The sequence below is a fragment of the Beta vulgaris genome, chromosome 3 (genome assembly GCF_026745355.1).
Source record: "Beta vulgaris subsp. vulgaris cultivar EL10 chromosome 3, EL10.2, whole genome shotgun sequence".
NCBI lineage: Eukaryota > Viridiplantae > Streptophyta > Magnoliopsida > Caryophyllales > Amaranthaceae > Beta > Beta vulgaris.
In genome coordinates, this window is record NC_079204.1 from 873574 (window position 1) to 888454 (window position 14881).

At 35.2% G+C, this 14881-nt stretch overlaps 2 protein-coding genes across 2 annotated transcripts; both read left to right on the forward strand.

Moving 5' to 3' along the window:
* The first annotated feature begins 1181 nt into the window (after positions 1-1181).
* Positions 1182-6729, forward strand: LOC104887912 (plastid-lipid-associated protein 6, chloroplastic). The gene is made up of 4 exons (XM_010672691.4): positions 1182-1514; positions 4794-5030; positions 5983-6109; positions 6218-6729. Exons 1-4 carry the CDS (start codon positions 1266-1268, stop codon positions 6430-6432), a joined length of 828 nt encoding a protein of 275 aa, XP_010670993.2. The 5' UTR covers positions 1182-1265; the 3' UTR covers positions 6433-6729.
* A 1455-nt stretch (positions 6730-8184) lies between these two features.
* On the forward strand, positions 8185-12672 carry LOC104887913 (kinesin-like protein KIN-10A). The gene is made up of 6 exons (XM_010672692.4): positions 8185-9116; positions 10190-10345; positions 10451-10558; positions 10648-10758; positions 10887-12206; positions 12292-12672. Exons 1-6 carry the CDS (start codon positions 8448-8450, stop codon positions 12562-12564), a joined length of 2637 nt encoding a protein of 878 aa, XP_010670994.2. The 5' UTR covers positions 8185-8447; the 3' UTR covers positions 12565-12672.
* The last annotated feature ends 2209 nt before the right edge of the window (positions 12673-14881 follow it).

Genomic DNA, 14881 nt, shown 5'->3' on the forward strand with positions numbered 1-14881 from the left:
TTCTTAATAAAAATAAATAAATAAAATATAAAAAGAAGGAAAAGCTAGATGTAGCCCTAGGGGCTGCATATAAGAAGCTAAAAATGGAAAAAAAAACAAGCATTAACTTATCATTTATTACATATATTAATGCAAAGTTTTGTCATAAATTTACAACTAAATTCCATTTTAAGCAATGTATTTATGTCTTATATGCAGTCCTAAGAGCTGCATATAGCATAACCCTAACGACCCGTTTGGTAGTCGTTAATAAATTGCGGTAATGGGAATGAATTTTAAGTGTAATTTTATTAGGGAAGCATCCTTAAAATATCCATGGGGAGACATTTTTTCTCCATGGGCAAGCAATCTTACCTCTAAACTTGTGTTTTTATCTCCAAGGGGAAGCAATTTCCATTACCACTCATTACCACCTACAAGGTGGTATTGGATGGGAATGAAAATTCAAGAAGGAAAGTGAAGACTTTAGGATAAATTAGCATTACCATGGGAATGGATAATGATATTTTTCACAAATTTACCCACAAATTCATTCCCATTACCACCATTTATGACCAGCTACCAAACGAACCGTAAAAAGAATACCAATATTCATGAGAATTGGTCCATAAATAAGTTTATTCATATAATTTTAAAAAAGAAAATAAAAATCAAATTCCTATCGTCCAACCATGAACCATCCATAAACTACAAGCCTCTAGAATCACATGATACACAAGGATACAAGTCATCCTATTCAGAATCATAGAGCACTTTTTTGGTGCCTAAATCGAATCATTATGTTATACTTCCTACTATTATACTTCATCCGTTTCCTAAAGATCTTCCCTCTTTCCGTTTAAGGGTGTTTCCAAAAGATCTTCCCTCTTTTGCTTTATTCCATATTTGGCAAAACAAATTTCCCTATTTACCTTCTCATATCACTATCATATGGTCCACCATTACATTATTAATTCAATTTTACTCCCTTTCTCTCTCCTACTTTAACCTCTTTTTATTTGTTTATTTATCTTAACCCCTTTCTCTCTCCTACTTTACTCACACCATGCCCCACACAACTTGAGTTTCCTTGGTATCTATAGGAACAGTAAGTGGGAAGATCTTTAGGAAACGGAGGGAATATATCATCACTGATACTTAATTCCTCATCCTCATCTTTATTAGCTAAAACAAAATTATATAGAACTATACAATTTTATTTGATTTCATAGAAAACAGAAAAACTACCCCCCTAAATTTCCACATTGCACAGCCAGAAAATTTGTATGGCATCCCTCATCTTCTCTCCTGTTCCTCACTCTCGTCTTTCTCTCTCCTCATCTTCATCTTCATCATCTTCATTTTCAAGAGAATTTCAAAGTTTTGATGGAAAGACTCCATCTTTAAAACTGGGTTACTCTCAAAAAGGAAGAAGAAACTCTCATAAGCTTCAAGTCTCTGTAACTGATTATCCTCCTTCACTTCCATCTCCAGAATTCAAGGAGCTTATTTCTTCTTTAAAGTTTAAATTAGTGGTAAATTTCTCCCATCTATTTTGCACTTTTATCATGATGATTTCACTTTGTTTTCCGGATTCAATTTAGAAATGTTGATTATGTTAAATTTCCTATTTTTAGACTAAATTTTATGCTCTAAGATGGTACTTTAAGTAATTAAGAGGGTTTTGCTGCATGATTGACAAGTTCAATTTGTTTGATTTAGTTTTCACCAGAAAAAAAATGTTTGTTTGTTACTGCTGATATGTTGTTTTGATCCCAGTTTAGTTGTAACAATCTAACATGCTTGCTTATTTTTGGGATTTCTGCAATATATCTTCTATGGCAAGTAAATCTTAATTTACATAAATTTAGTTGGTAAATATTTGGGGATTGCAACAATTTTCAGACTATGGTTTCAAGTTCCATATTTTTGGGGGTTTTGTGGATTCCTTACACAAAGAATTAAGGGTCTGTTTCCCAGCTTATTTTCAATTCAATTCAGTTCCATTCAGCTCTGGACAATACTTTTACTCTCACATATCACTATTCATTTCTGTTCAATTTAGTTCAATTCAGTTCAGTTCAATTAAGTTCAATTCAGTTCAGTTCAGTTCAGCTGTTTTATGCCGAAGAGAATAGACCCTAAAACATAGAAAATAAAATATTGAGGCCTCATGTTTCTTGGATCCATGCATGGTGATGTTATATAGCTATTATAATTTGGTAGCAGTTATGAAGGTAGCTACATTCTTAGAGTTATCTACTTTGCATGTATAAATTTCTAGTAGAAGCATGAATAATGTTCTTGTTATGACAGATGCAATTAACAAAACAGATAATTTATGAACAATTGACACAAGAATTAACGTGGTTCACTACCAATGTGTTAGATACATCCATAGGCAGAGCAGAAACAATTTTAATAGGTTTAGGAGAGAGTACATATTTTAGAATATATGGAGGCAGAAGTTAATAATAATTATAGGGTTTATATAGTACCCTATTAATTAACCTAAACAGATGGGCCTAAACCCGAAACGAAAACAGACTCAATATACTAAACATCATATACCGAAAAGTTCGGGGGCGTTTCCCCCTAATCCCCACTATGGCGTTTTACCCTGGACGTGCTTGGTTAATCCTAGCGCTAGATAATTAATTCAAGGCATAATCCAACAATTTCCTAAAACCTTGAATCAACTGTGAGAGTCATACTCCCTCTAGTTATCATAGTGTTTCTAGAGGATGAACTATATAGTTTCAATAAATCATTATATGGGAATCAACAAGCCCCTAGACATTGGTTTAAAAATTAAGGAATAGCTAAGTGGTTGATATATATCATATTAAAAAGAATGAGTTTGGTAAAAATAGGTGATATATCTCTTCAATATTTAACAACAGATCAAGTATTGATAGATCCTTGAGGAGAGCATATCAGGTGTAATAATATTAATAGGTGCAGCCATGGAAGTTGTGGTATTGTTAAATTTAAACAGACAATGTTTCTTAAAACCGACTCTTCTAGTATGATCTCAGCTAAGATTTCTTATTCGTGTTTAGAGTTGAAGGCATTTTAATGTAGAAGATGTATAGTGATTTTGTAGTCTAAGAACTAATAGATGGTATCATATGACATTTTCTTAAACACTTTTTCCTTCTTATCTTTATTGGCGTTTTATCTATGACTTATTATCTTTATTGAGTTTGGCATGACGAAGGAGATTTATGATAAAAAAAAACATTGTCATCCCGTTCTTAGGCATTGCAATTGCGTGTTGGACATCAAATATTTTTCAGTCCACCTATGGTTATATCTTGGACGTTACATTCTTTAAGATAACCTCCTAGAAGTGCCTTAGCTATGCTATACACTTACAATTATCTATTCTTCAATCACTTCTATTAGGAAATAGAATTTATGCAACAATTCTGCTTGATTTCTCGGTGTCTCTTTCCTCAAAAAGACACTTGTGCTCCTCTCTTATCTGTCTAAACATATCTGTTGATTATTGAGTACTGTGTTTCACAATCTATGGGTGATCTTGTATATTCTTTCTACATGATTTAATTCTGAAGGAGTATGTGGTATATTTTTGTTCACAATGTTGCGTATCTCGTGTTTACCTGTGCTACAAGCCTACAACCGTAGTAAGGGCATCATTGTTTCCTTTTTTTGTGTCTTTATATATTTTTTGGCAGTAGAATGCTCAAATCTCTCAAATATGACTCAAGGCACTATACACGAAAATTATACTCGACGCTTTGAGTCATATTGGATACATGTCTGTTCATCTGTTGATCTACCTACCTGTTGACTCCATGTACCTTGGTATCCCTTGCCCATACCACAGCCCACGCTTACCTGCATCACACCCTCACATCTCAGCTGAATGACTCCTACTCACTGTTTAAACCACTATGTCAATATTCATTAAACATAATTTTTCCATAGTTTGTCATATTTGCAAACATCTGAAATGTGTTGGGGAGATTCAGTCCCCTCTGTTGTGTTTTGCTTATAATTTGAATATGTGATAGACAGGATTGAGACTTTCCATGCTGTAATTTGTAGCTTGGTTGATACTTGCATGGGCATTCAGACTTTCCGAATAATGAAGAACAAGTGGTATGGGGTGGCAGATAGGTGTCGTGTGATTGATGTGTGGAAACACTTGAAAGTAGCGAATCATATACCAATGTGACTGAATAGTGGGATTGGACTTGCATCATTTGTTCAGTCATTTAAATGAAGATCTTTGAACATTAAACACAATGGCAAGTTATAATGCGGTGGTGGAATATATGACCTTTCCCGTTTGGACTTAGTTGAGCTTATGGTCTTTTTGGCGAAGAATCCTGTAGACTATCTCAAATAACGAGAAAGAAACTTTCCAGAGCCTTTCACATACCTAAACCTCCTAATTTTCAAATTATGTTTGTTACTCCATTTTCATTTTTTATGCCCCTCCTCCTCCCCCTTATTTTACATGTTTTCTGATTTGTAATGTGCTTAAGTAATGAAAAAGTAGTTTTTTTGTTGCTTAAACCAATGCGAGTTTCTTATTTTCTCAATCATCGTTTATTTACTTCCTCTCCCACCCCCTCTTCTCATCCTTTCTGTGTATGCATGCATTACCTGTATTCTGAAGCCATCTCTGCATCATCACCTGAAAGATAGACCTCTTATTTGGTTTTGCACTAGGTTATGTCACTTGCATCTGTCTGATTTCAGGAAAATTCTTCTGAGTGCTTTGTCGTTCTTACTATGCCTAATTTCCAATTCAATCATTCAATGCGGATGATCTACTACAGAGTGCAGTCTCTGGGCTAAATAGAGGTCTTGCAGCGAGTGAAGATGATCTAAGGATAGCAGATGATGCTGCGCGGGAGCTTGAAGCTGCTGGTGGGCCTGTAGATCTCGCATCTGATCTTGCCAAACTCCAAGGAAGATGGAAGTTGATATATAGCAGTGCTTTCTCATCTCGCACTTTAGGAGGGAGCCGTCCTGGACCTCCCGTAGGAAGGCTTCTTCCAATCACTCTTGGTCAGGTATGTAAATCACTCTAGCATTTTTCAATTCTCTGTGATAGAGAGCTAGTGCTTATTCATGATGATCATGTTCGACACTTTGCAGAAGATAGTTACTCCCTCCGTCCTTTATTAGTTTACCCCTTTTGACTTTTCACATTTATCGATGTAAAACTTTGAGTAATAATATCTCTAATTATGTATTTGTAACTATTCAAAAAAAAAAAAATGTATTTGTAAAAATTATAAAAATTTAATATTCCAAAACTACATGTTGAGACGAATCAAACAATATCACACATGATTATATTTTCCTTACATATAAAGTACAAATGACGGTCAAAGTAATAAAGATGAATAGTGTTATAAGTCAAAGTGGGTAAACTAATAAAGGACGGAGCCACGGAGGTAGTATAATATTACTTTGAATCCTTGGTTTCACATGTTACTAAGACTCGGGGAGCTTATGTCAGACATGAGTACTGTCTTAGTGTCAGACCCTGTTTATATGTTTTTGTGTTTTGGTATGTATGTAGATGACCCATATATGTTTGTCGAGTATTCAACATGGAATATATTGCTACTATTGGACTTTTTTTTCTCTTCGCCTGAAATGAGGTGTTTTGGTATAAACTCATCAAGATCTTTTCTAGCATGATCTGCTAAACTTGGACCACTTTGACGCTTTATAGAACAACATATTTCATGTAAGATCTTGTTAGATTTGTCTTAACTTAGTATTTCGAAAAATTTATTAATTTGGAATCAAAATATATCTGGTTATATCTAAACAGATATAAGAAAAATCTGGTCGAGGCTAATCTGGTAAGAGTTGATTATAACAAAAATGAGTAATAAGGTCCGGAAATGAGGTGAAGAGAACATAACCATCGAGTATTAATCTTTGGTCTTTTACTTGCAGTCACCTGTTTGCTGGTGCTGTTGTGCATTTACATTATGTTTTTGTGAACAGGTGTATCAAAGAATCGATGTTGTTAACAAAGATTTTGACAATATTGTGGAGATTGAATTAGGTGCTCCATGGCCTTTACCACCTGTTGAAGTGACTGCTACATTAGCACACAAATTTGAGCTCATAGGTTTGGATTCTACAGTTGAATCATATTTTTATATTTTCAAATATACATATAAAACCTCTGTCCTCTATAGAAATATGAATATTTTCTTTTTCCTTGGTATATGATTAGGATCTGCCAAGGTCAAAATCATATTTGATAAAACAACAGTGAAGACAAGGGGAAACTTGTCGCAGCTACCTCCGCTCGAAGTTCCTCGGATCCCAGACTCATTGAGGCCTTCATCGAATCCTGGAAGCGGTGATTTCGAGGTCACATATATGGATGCAGACACCCGTATCACTAGAGGAGACAGAAACGAGCTTAGAGTTTTCGTCATCTCATAAACTGTATGACAAATATTTCAACATGGCTTAAATATGTCAAATGTGTGTACTTCTGATGGGGCCTTTTTTTTTACTGTGGCTCACTTCATATAGAGACTCATTTTCTGTAGATTCATTTGTATGATATATCATGGAGATACTGAATAGCCTAGATCACAATTGTATAGAGAATATCATATTCTCATCTATGAGGTCCAAAAGAGATTTTGTACAATATTCATAAGCTGTATTTAATCAATGACAGAAAGATTCAAATACTATAAAAAGATTGATTCTTTGGGATCCTTTCTTTCTTTAGATTTCAATCCGGGAGGTATAGAGTATATCCGACCTTCCATTATGGGCAAATTCTACGAGTTGTTTGGCTTTCTTGCCTAAGATGTTGCATGACATTTTTCACTCTTTTCGAGTTTATGCTTTGACCGACAGGGGAGAAGTCAGGGTTGGTTGTGGAGGGAGGTCAGTTTAACAGAGAATTCTAAACATGATTGTTGAGGGAGGTTAATTTATCTATAAAACAAAATATAACCATTAATTACCATTTATTTTCTTCAAATCTATGTTGGGGTTGCAAGGGCCATGGCCTTCTTAAGCCCCAATATAGCTTCGCCTTTGTTGACTGATTATGAAAATAAGTACTATGCGAAGTTTATAGTGTTTTTTCTTGGACCTGTAAAAAGAATGTCTTTGATCACTTATGATCTAGAGAAAACGTCATCTTATGACTTAGATTGTGCATGTGAGCTCATCCTTTAAGTGATATTTTGTCATGACTTGAATTAGACATTAAAAAATCATAAGTGGAAAGCTATGATATGTTACATCATACGTTACGATACAATTTCATGATTTAAAAGACATGAGTGGCCATGCTCCAATGTCTCAAAACCAAAAACAAGAAAATGATTATTAAAAGGCACAACAATTTTACCTATCAAATTACTGGCTCAGCTAGCGATTTTAAGAGGGTTATCGTCGATCTTACATTGATAATATTTAGGTCTTGGGAAAGCAAATTTCAAACGATACAAAGTGGATTTTCTTGTTAAGCATTTCTTTCTCTACTTTAAGGGCATGTTCTCCCCAACTTATTTTCAGTTCAGTTCAGTTCAATTCAGTCCAGTTCAATTCAGTTCAGTTCAGATCAGTTCAATTCAGTTCAGACTAGTTCAGTTCAGTTCAGCTCTTGACAATACTTTTACTCTCACATATCACTATTCATTTCAGTTCAGTTCAGTTCATTTAGTTCAATTCAGTACAGTTCAGTTCAGTTCAGATCATTTCAGTTCAGATCAGTTCAATTCAGTTTAGCTGTTTTATGCCAAAGAGAACATGCCCTAAATGATGTTCACCTACATCTATTTGACATCAAAGTATTTGAAACTTTGACCGTGTTTTTCCACCAAATATTAGTGTCATTTACTTCCTCCATTTCTTTTTTGTAACATATTCCTTTGATAAACACTTTTAGGAGGATGATAAACAAAGTAAACAAACACATTAATTAAAACAATTCGAACACCTAATAACTCAATTACTCTTCTTTACCATTGCCCAAAATATATTAAACAATTTGCTCATTTATTTTATCTATCATCCTTCTAAAAGTGCACGTCAACGAATTATGTTGCAAGTAAAAAACATCGCAATATTTTTTTAAAGAAGATTCAATAAAAAAACATTATACACCCAAAATATAAAAACTTCCCATCACATTTTTCTTAAGAAAATAAAAACACCTCACGAGGAAGAGCTTGTTTTTTCATCACACAACTCACAAGCAGAGATTACCAAAAAATATAGACGTTAGGGTTCCCTAATAACGGCTAGTTCCAAATTTAAAATTCGCAAGAAAATCATTTCTCACTCCCACTTTCCACTATTGCAATTTCTTTCCGTTACAATCACTCTCTTCCCAGCTCTCTCTCTTTCTGCAATTAACACTCAAATCTTCTTCCAAAGAAACAATCTTTTTTCTTTTCTCCTTCAAATCTTGAAATTCTGATCAATTAATAATGGCTCCAACTCCATCATCATCGTCAAAATCAAATCATAACAATTACACCCAAATCAGAACCCCACAATCAAAACATCGTCTTCAATTCAATTCATCAAAGATTTGTTCAAACCCTAATCAAAACCCTAATCCAAATCCATCAGCAGAACACCCAGTTGAAGTAATTGGAAGAATCAGGAATCTTCCAGAAACAACAACAACAAAAGATGACAACAACAACAACAACAACAACAACAAACCCAGTTCAAATTTCTTAGAAATCAAGGCAAATGATCATTCAATTCGAGTGAAGTCCGAAATCGGATACCGGGATTTTAAGCTTGATGGGGTATCTTCATCTGAGGAAGATGACCTTGAAGGGTTTTACAAGAAGTTTATTGAATCTAGGATAGTTGGGGTTAAAATGGGTGCTAAATGTACTATAATGATGTACGGGCCCACGGGTTCGGGTAAGAGTCACACCATGTTTGGCTGCTTTAAGCAACCTGGGATTGTGTACAGGTCTTTGAAGGATATATTAGGGGAGAGAGAAGATGATGCTACTGGAATTGGGATGTTTGTGCAAGTTTCTGTATTGGAGATTTACAATGAGGAGATTTATGATCTTTTGTCTTGTGATAAACCTGCTGGATCATTCAATCTTTGGTCCAAAGGAAGTGCTTCTAAGGTATAATTTCATTGTTTTTTTTGTTGGGATTATTGATTTAAGTTTATTGTTTTATTTGGTATGAAAGAGATTTTTTATGATGGTTCATGTTAGCTTACCCCTAATAATTTTGAGACTAAGGCTTTGTTGTTGTTGTTGTTGTTGGATTATTGATTTAAGTTTATTGTTTTATTTGACACCAAAGCGATTTCTTATGATGGTTCATGTTAGCCTACCCCTAATAATTTTGAGACTAAGGCTTTGTTATTGTTGTTGTTGTTGATGATGATGATGATGATGATGATGATGATGATGATGATGATGATGATTTTAGTTTATTGTTTTATTTGGTATGAAAGAGATTTCTTATTATGGTTCATGTTAGCCTACCCCTAATAATTTTGAGATTAAGACTTTGTTATTGTTGTTGTTGTTGGATTATTGATTTAAGTTTATTGGTTTATTCGACATGGAAGGAATTTCTTATGATGGTTCATGTTAGTGGACTTTAAATTATTTTGGGACTATGGCTTTGTTGTTGTTGGATAGTTCCTTATAGTTATAGCTTTACTAGTCTTACATGTACATGATGCGTGCGAATTCAGATAGAAACTGCCGTGAAATTTGATAGAATTGTCGTGTGTTCGTGTAATTTGTCCCTTTACAAAAAAGGTAGATATGAGTGATTGTTTTTTAATTTGAGGGAATATTTGTAATTCAGGATGGACACTAAGTCCTCCCCTCTTCCCTTATATATAGAGATTTGCTGTGTGAATTCTGGTTGTGGTATATGTTGTTTGTCTAGAATGTGGGTTGTTTTGGTTGATGTTATCTAGCTGCTGATTTAGCATATAATACTTATTGAACTTTAGATGAAAGTCTTAAGGGATGAATTTTGTTGACAATAAGCTCTTTGTTGTCATGAGATGGATAAATATGGATTGTTACTCATTGGGTACTACATTACATTTGTGGGGGTATGGTCCATATTGTAGGAATCGTAGGTTCTTATTGATGTGGGGGTTAATCATGCTATCAAAATCGATGTTTGCCATGATCATCATGTGATTATTAACTAGAAAACCTCACTTTAGGTAAAACTAGAAGTGATGGGAAAGAAGGCTAAAAACGCAACATTTATCTCCGGAAATGAGGCTGGAAAAATCCTGAAGGAGATCCAGAAAGTGGAGAAGCGAAGGATCGTTAGAAGCACAAATTGCAACGATAGAAGTTCGAGGAGCCATTGCATGGTATGGATGTTTTATACTTCTGACCATGATAACATCTGCTATTATTAGTTATGTTAATCTGTCTTGGTTTATGAAGTTTATGACCTTTTTCCTGTCTTATGGCAGATAATCTTGGATGCCCCCACCGTTGGTGGAAGGCTGATGCTCGTCGACATGGCGGGTTCAGAGAATATTGAACAAGCTGGTCAGGTTGGCTTTGAAGCCAAAATGCAGGTAAATTATGTGAAGAGTCTAAGTTACGACATCTCTGAATGCATTCTTGGTCTGACTTCGGCTTTTACCATCCTGGGTAATTTGTGCAGACTTCAAAGATTAATCAAGGAAATACATCTCTGAAGAGAGTTGTTGAATCTATTGCTAATGGTGACTCCCATGTACCATTCAGAGACAGCAAGTTAACTATGCTTCTGCAGGTATACAAAAGTTTATGTGAACAGTTCACTATGTTGGTTTAAATCTTCCGTTTGAAGTTAACGGTTTTTCCTGCTTGATTGACTGTTTAAGAACATTGGGAATTTACTTTACGCTGTTCTTTTTGTAGGATTCTTTTGAGGATGACAAGTCAAAGATACTGATGATCTTGTGTGCAAGTCCTGACCCAAAAGAGATGCACAAAACAATCTCGACACTTGAGTATGGGGCAAAAGCAAAATGCATTGTCCGTGGCCCACATACCCCTGTCAACGATAAGATCAATGGCGAGGATTCTTCTTCGGCTGTTATTCTAGGATCAAGAATCACAGCAATGGATCAGTTCATTCTGAAGCTGCAATCAGAGAACAAGCAGAGAGAGAAAGAGTGCAGTGAAGCAAAGAAGTTGCTTCAGAAAAAGGAGGAAGAGGTTTCACAGTTAAGGGTAAAGCTGGAGCAAGTGGGAGGAGAAAAAGTGTTGGGTGCAAGTGAGGAGGAGATCAATGAGAAGGTCAATGAACGTATGCAAATGTTAAAAAAGGAACTCGACAAGCAGTTAGAAGAGTGCCAAAGAATGGCTAATGAGTATATTGAGTTGGAGAAAAGAAGAATGGAAGAGAAGATGGAAAGACAACAACAAGAAGTTGAAATGCTGAGGAGAAAGTTAGAGGAAATGGAGCTTGAGCTAGCTCGTTCAAAAGATGGAAGCAGTGGAAGTAGCGATGACAGTGGGGCTGAATTAGATGGCATCGGCTTTGTGAAAAGGCTGAAGGAAGTGTATGCTGATGAAGACCCGGGAATGGAGAAGTCTATGGACCTAGACATGGGAGATCAAGAATCATATGCTCGTGAAGTGATCGTAGGACAGTCTCCCTCAAATCTGTTGAACGGGATGCAGGGTTCTTTCACTCCAATACTTGCTGAGAAAACATATTTGAGCACAGTTTATGAGGATGAAGAAGAAGTGGAAGCTGAAGATGAGGATGATGAGGTGGAGAAGAAAGTAATAGAGGAGAAGAAAGTCTCAACATCACCACAATTTAGTGATGTTCAACTCACTCCATCCTCCAGGAAAACAAGGATCCAGAACATATTCACCTTATGTGGAAACTACAGGGAGCTTTCACAACGACCCCCTTTATGCTCGGAAAATTTTTCTGCTCAATCACCATCTGAGCATAGTCCTATGACCACACCTGTTCGTTCACAACCTTCTTCAGTTAGTCCTTCTACACCAGAGCCTCTAAAGGAAAACTTCAACCCATCAACAAACAATGAAGCCGGGGTTCTGATTGAAGTATATGTTAAATGGGAGGCAACAAAAGAAAATCCGGGTAAATTTGTGAATAAACTTAAGGTTGTGAGTAATGCAACCTTGGCTGATTTGAGGAAACTCATCGAGATCCATCTCGGTGTCGATAAGCAAGATTTTACTTTCCTGTCATTAGGGGTACGTAAAGAAAAAGTTTTTTCCCCCTTGTTTTCTGACAGTATATACAAGACCCAACTCATGTTTATTATGTGATGTATGGCAGGATCCTACAGGAGCTCCAATCTCGAAGGCAAAGGAGACAACAGTGCTAGCGAGTAAACTACCAACATGCAACAACCAACTTGGTGGGCACTTAGCATGCTTGCGGCCAGCCAAAGGAGTTCAAAGTCCTAGTGTTGTTCCATTTACATCCCTGGAAAATAAAATTCCTGCAACTCCAGTTTCTTGTGTGAAGAAAATAGTTAACGACTCTTTTTCACCTAGCCTAGACTCTAATCTGGGTTCCACTCCATATGTTACTCTTCGTCGATTCTGAAAGGAAGGTACATATGCCTATGTACTCACTCACTCGCGTGTTGTATGGCCAACTTTTGTATCACTGACTGATGTGAAGTCTATTGGTATATATATTTCTTTTCGCTAACCATTTGATCATACATTGCTCCGTTCTTTCTTTCATCTCTTATTCATTAATCTGCTGAATAATTTGTCTATCAGTATAATTTACAAACACAGTCAAAAGCTGCGTAGTATGGCCAACAAAACATGTTTGAGCCACAGGTCTTTATTGTCTTAAAGCATTTGATCCCTTTCTGGTAAACTTGGCTTAGAAATACTAACTCAGACGATACAACTCGAGCTGTAACAATCGTTTTTTACAACACTGACCTGAATCATTTGGCCTTCTCTTTGTCTATGTTTCTTATTGCTATGCCATTTTTGTGTGGAGTGTCATAGAATTCTAGGCCTGGTGTGTTTACCTGCATTAGACGGATACTGCTCAAGTATACTAGTAATTTTGAAGCTTGATACAACGATTAGCTTGATATCATTGACTGTCTCAGGCATACATGGATTGAAGAAGCTAAAGTTTATTTGCGCTCCTTCAACCGTTTGAATGCCATTATATTTATGTACTGATACTCCATTCATTTCTTTTTGTTCATATTTGGACTTAACACTATAGGAAAAAGTATAGTGAGGTAGGTCTTAATTGATTCGTTTCACGGGTAATTTATTAATATTCAATTGTTATAAATTTTACTAATATGCAATGAAAGATATTTAAGGTCAAAGGAGTCATGGCAAATGCACATAGTCAAAACAAGAAGACCAAAAAGAAAAGGATGTGCGACAAATGTTAGACAACGTTGATTGTTAGACAACATTTCCTCAAATTATTAGTTCGATTTTTCTTTCTAATGTCAGACAATTTTAGCTGTGTAAAGTTTCTTTTCAATGGTAGTTGCAGCTGTGGGTGGCAATGTCAAGTTCGAGTTTAGGTTACTTCGATTTGACTATCTAACTTTCCGTGTAGAGTTGAGTTCACTCGTGTTGAGTATTGACGGAGTTTTACCAAGTTGAGTTCTATTAAGTCGAGTTTTAATTGGATCGATCTCAAGTAACTCGCTAGTTGTCTAGTCTGATTAGTTCCCCTAGGGCAGAAAATTATGTTGGATTGTTTTTGAGTTTCTCACGAATCAAATACCGAATAACTCAACTCAACTCAACTTGACAACATCTCGAGTCGATCAAGCTTAAGTCAAGTTTTGACCAAGTCGATCTTGAGTATCTCGTGAGTGTCTCGTCTCATTTGCCATTGTTGGATTGATTTAACAAGTTCAGTACAAAAGACTAGGTCTTCTTGGATAAAGTTGATTATGCAAATGATGCCAAACTATCGTAAGCTTTTCCTTGGTTTTTGTCTTTACATTACGAGCTTTGCTACTTTAGGCACATACATAAGAAAAGGAGATTCTTGTTCGTTGAATTTTTTCACTATATACATAATAACCAATCTCATGTTTATAATTCTCTTACTAATTACTTCCTCCGTTTCTAAATAAGTGCAACATTTGCATAGTGTTTACTATTCATAGTTTAAACTTCAATTAGCTTTGGTGATTTTCATTTTAGGAAAAACATAATCATGTGGGATCTTGTTAGATTCGTCTGAATGTAAATTTTTTTAATATCAACTTTTTATAATTTTAACTTATTGATTTTTGAAGATATTAATGGTTAAAATAATGCATTGGCAAACGTGAAAACAAGAAGCGTTGCACTTATTTAGAAACAGAGGAAGTATATTTTATATGTGCAGTATAAAAAATTTAGAACATCCAATCCGATTTAGAGCACAAAAAGTGTCGTTTTACCGTATGGATTAGAGAGCTAGTTGAAGGTGAGCACCCCAAAAGTCCCAATTTTGTTGACTACATAGATAATCATTTGCCATTGTTTGATTGATTAATATGTCATTTATTTAACTGCATTTACAACCTTTTTACGTCTTTTTCCTTCTACGCAACCTCATCTCCACACCCATACATCATCTTGAGCCCCATATGACAATATATCCAGCATATGGCTGAAAACCTAAATAGGTTTCATTTGAAAAAAAAATCATGGTGATGAGTACTCTTAATTTTGGTGGATCCAAAATTGCCAAAATTTAATTTTAAATCAGTCCAAGACTTACAAAGATGCTAATATGGTTTCACAATCGACAAATTTATAATTTTATATCATTTTCAATATATTTTGGATTTTATGATGTTTTTGGAGTGCAACATAAGTAAGTATTATATTTTGATACATGTGATCATATTTAATAAATCTTATGATAGAAA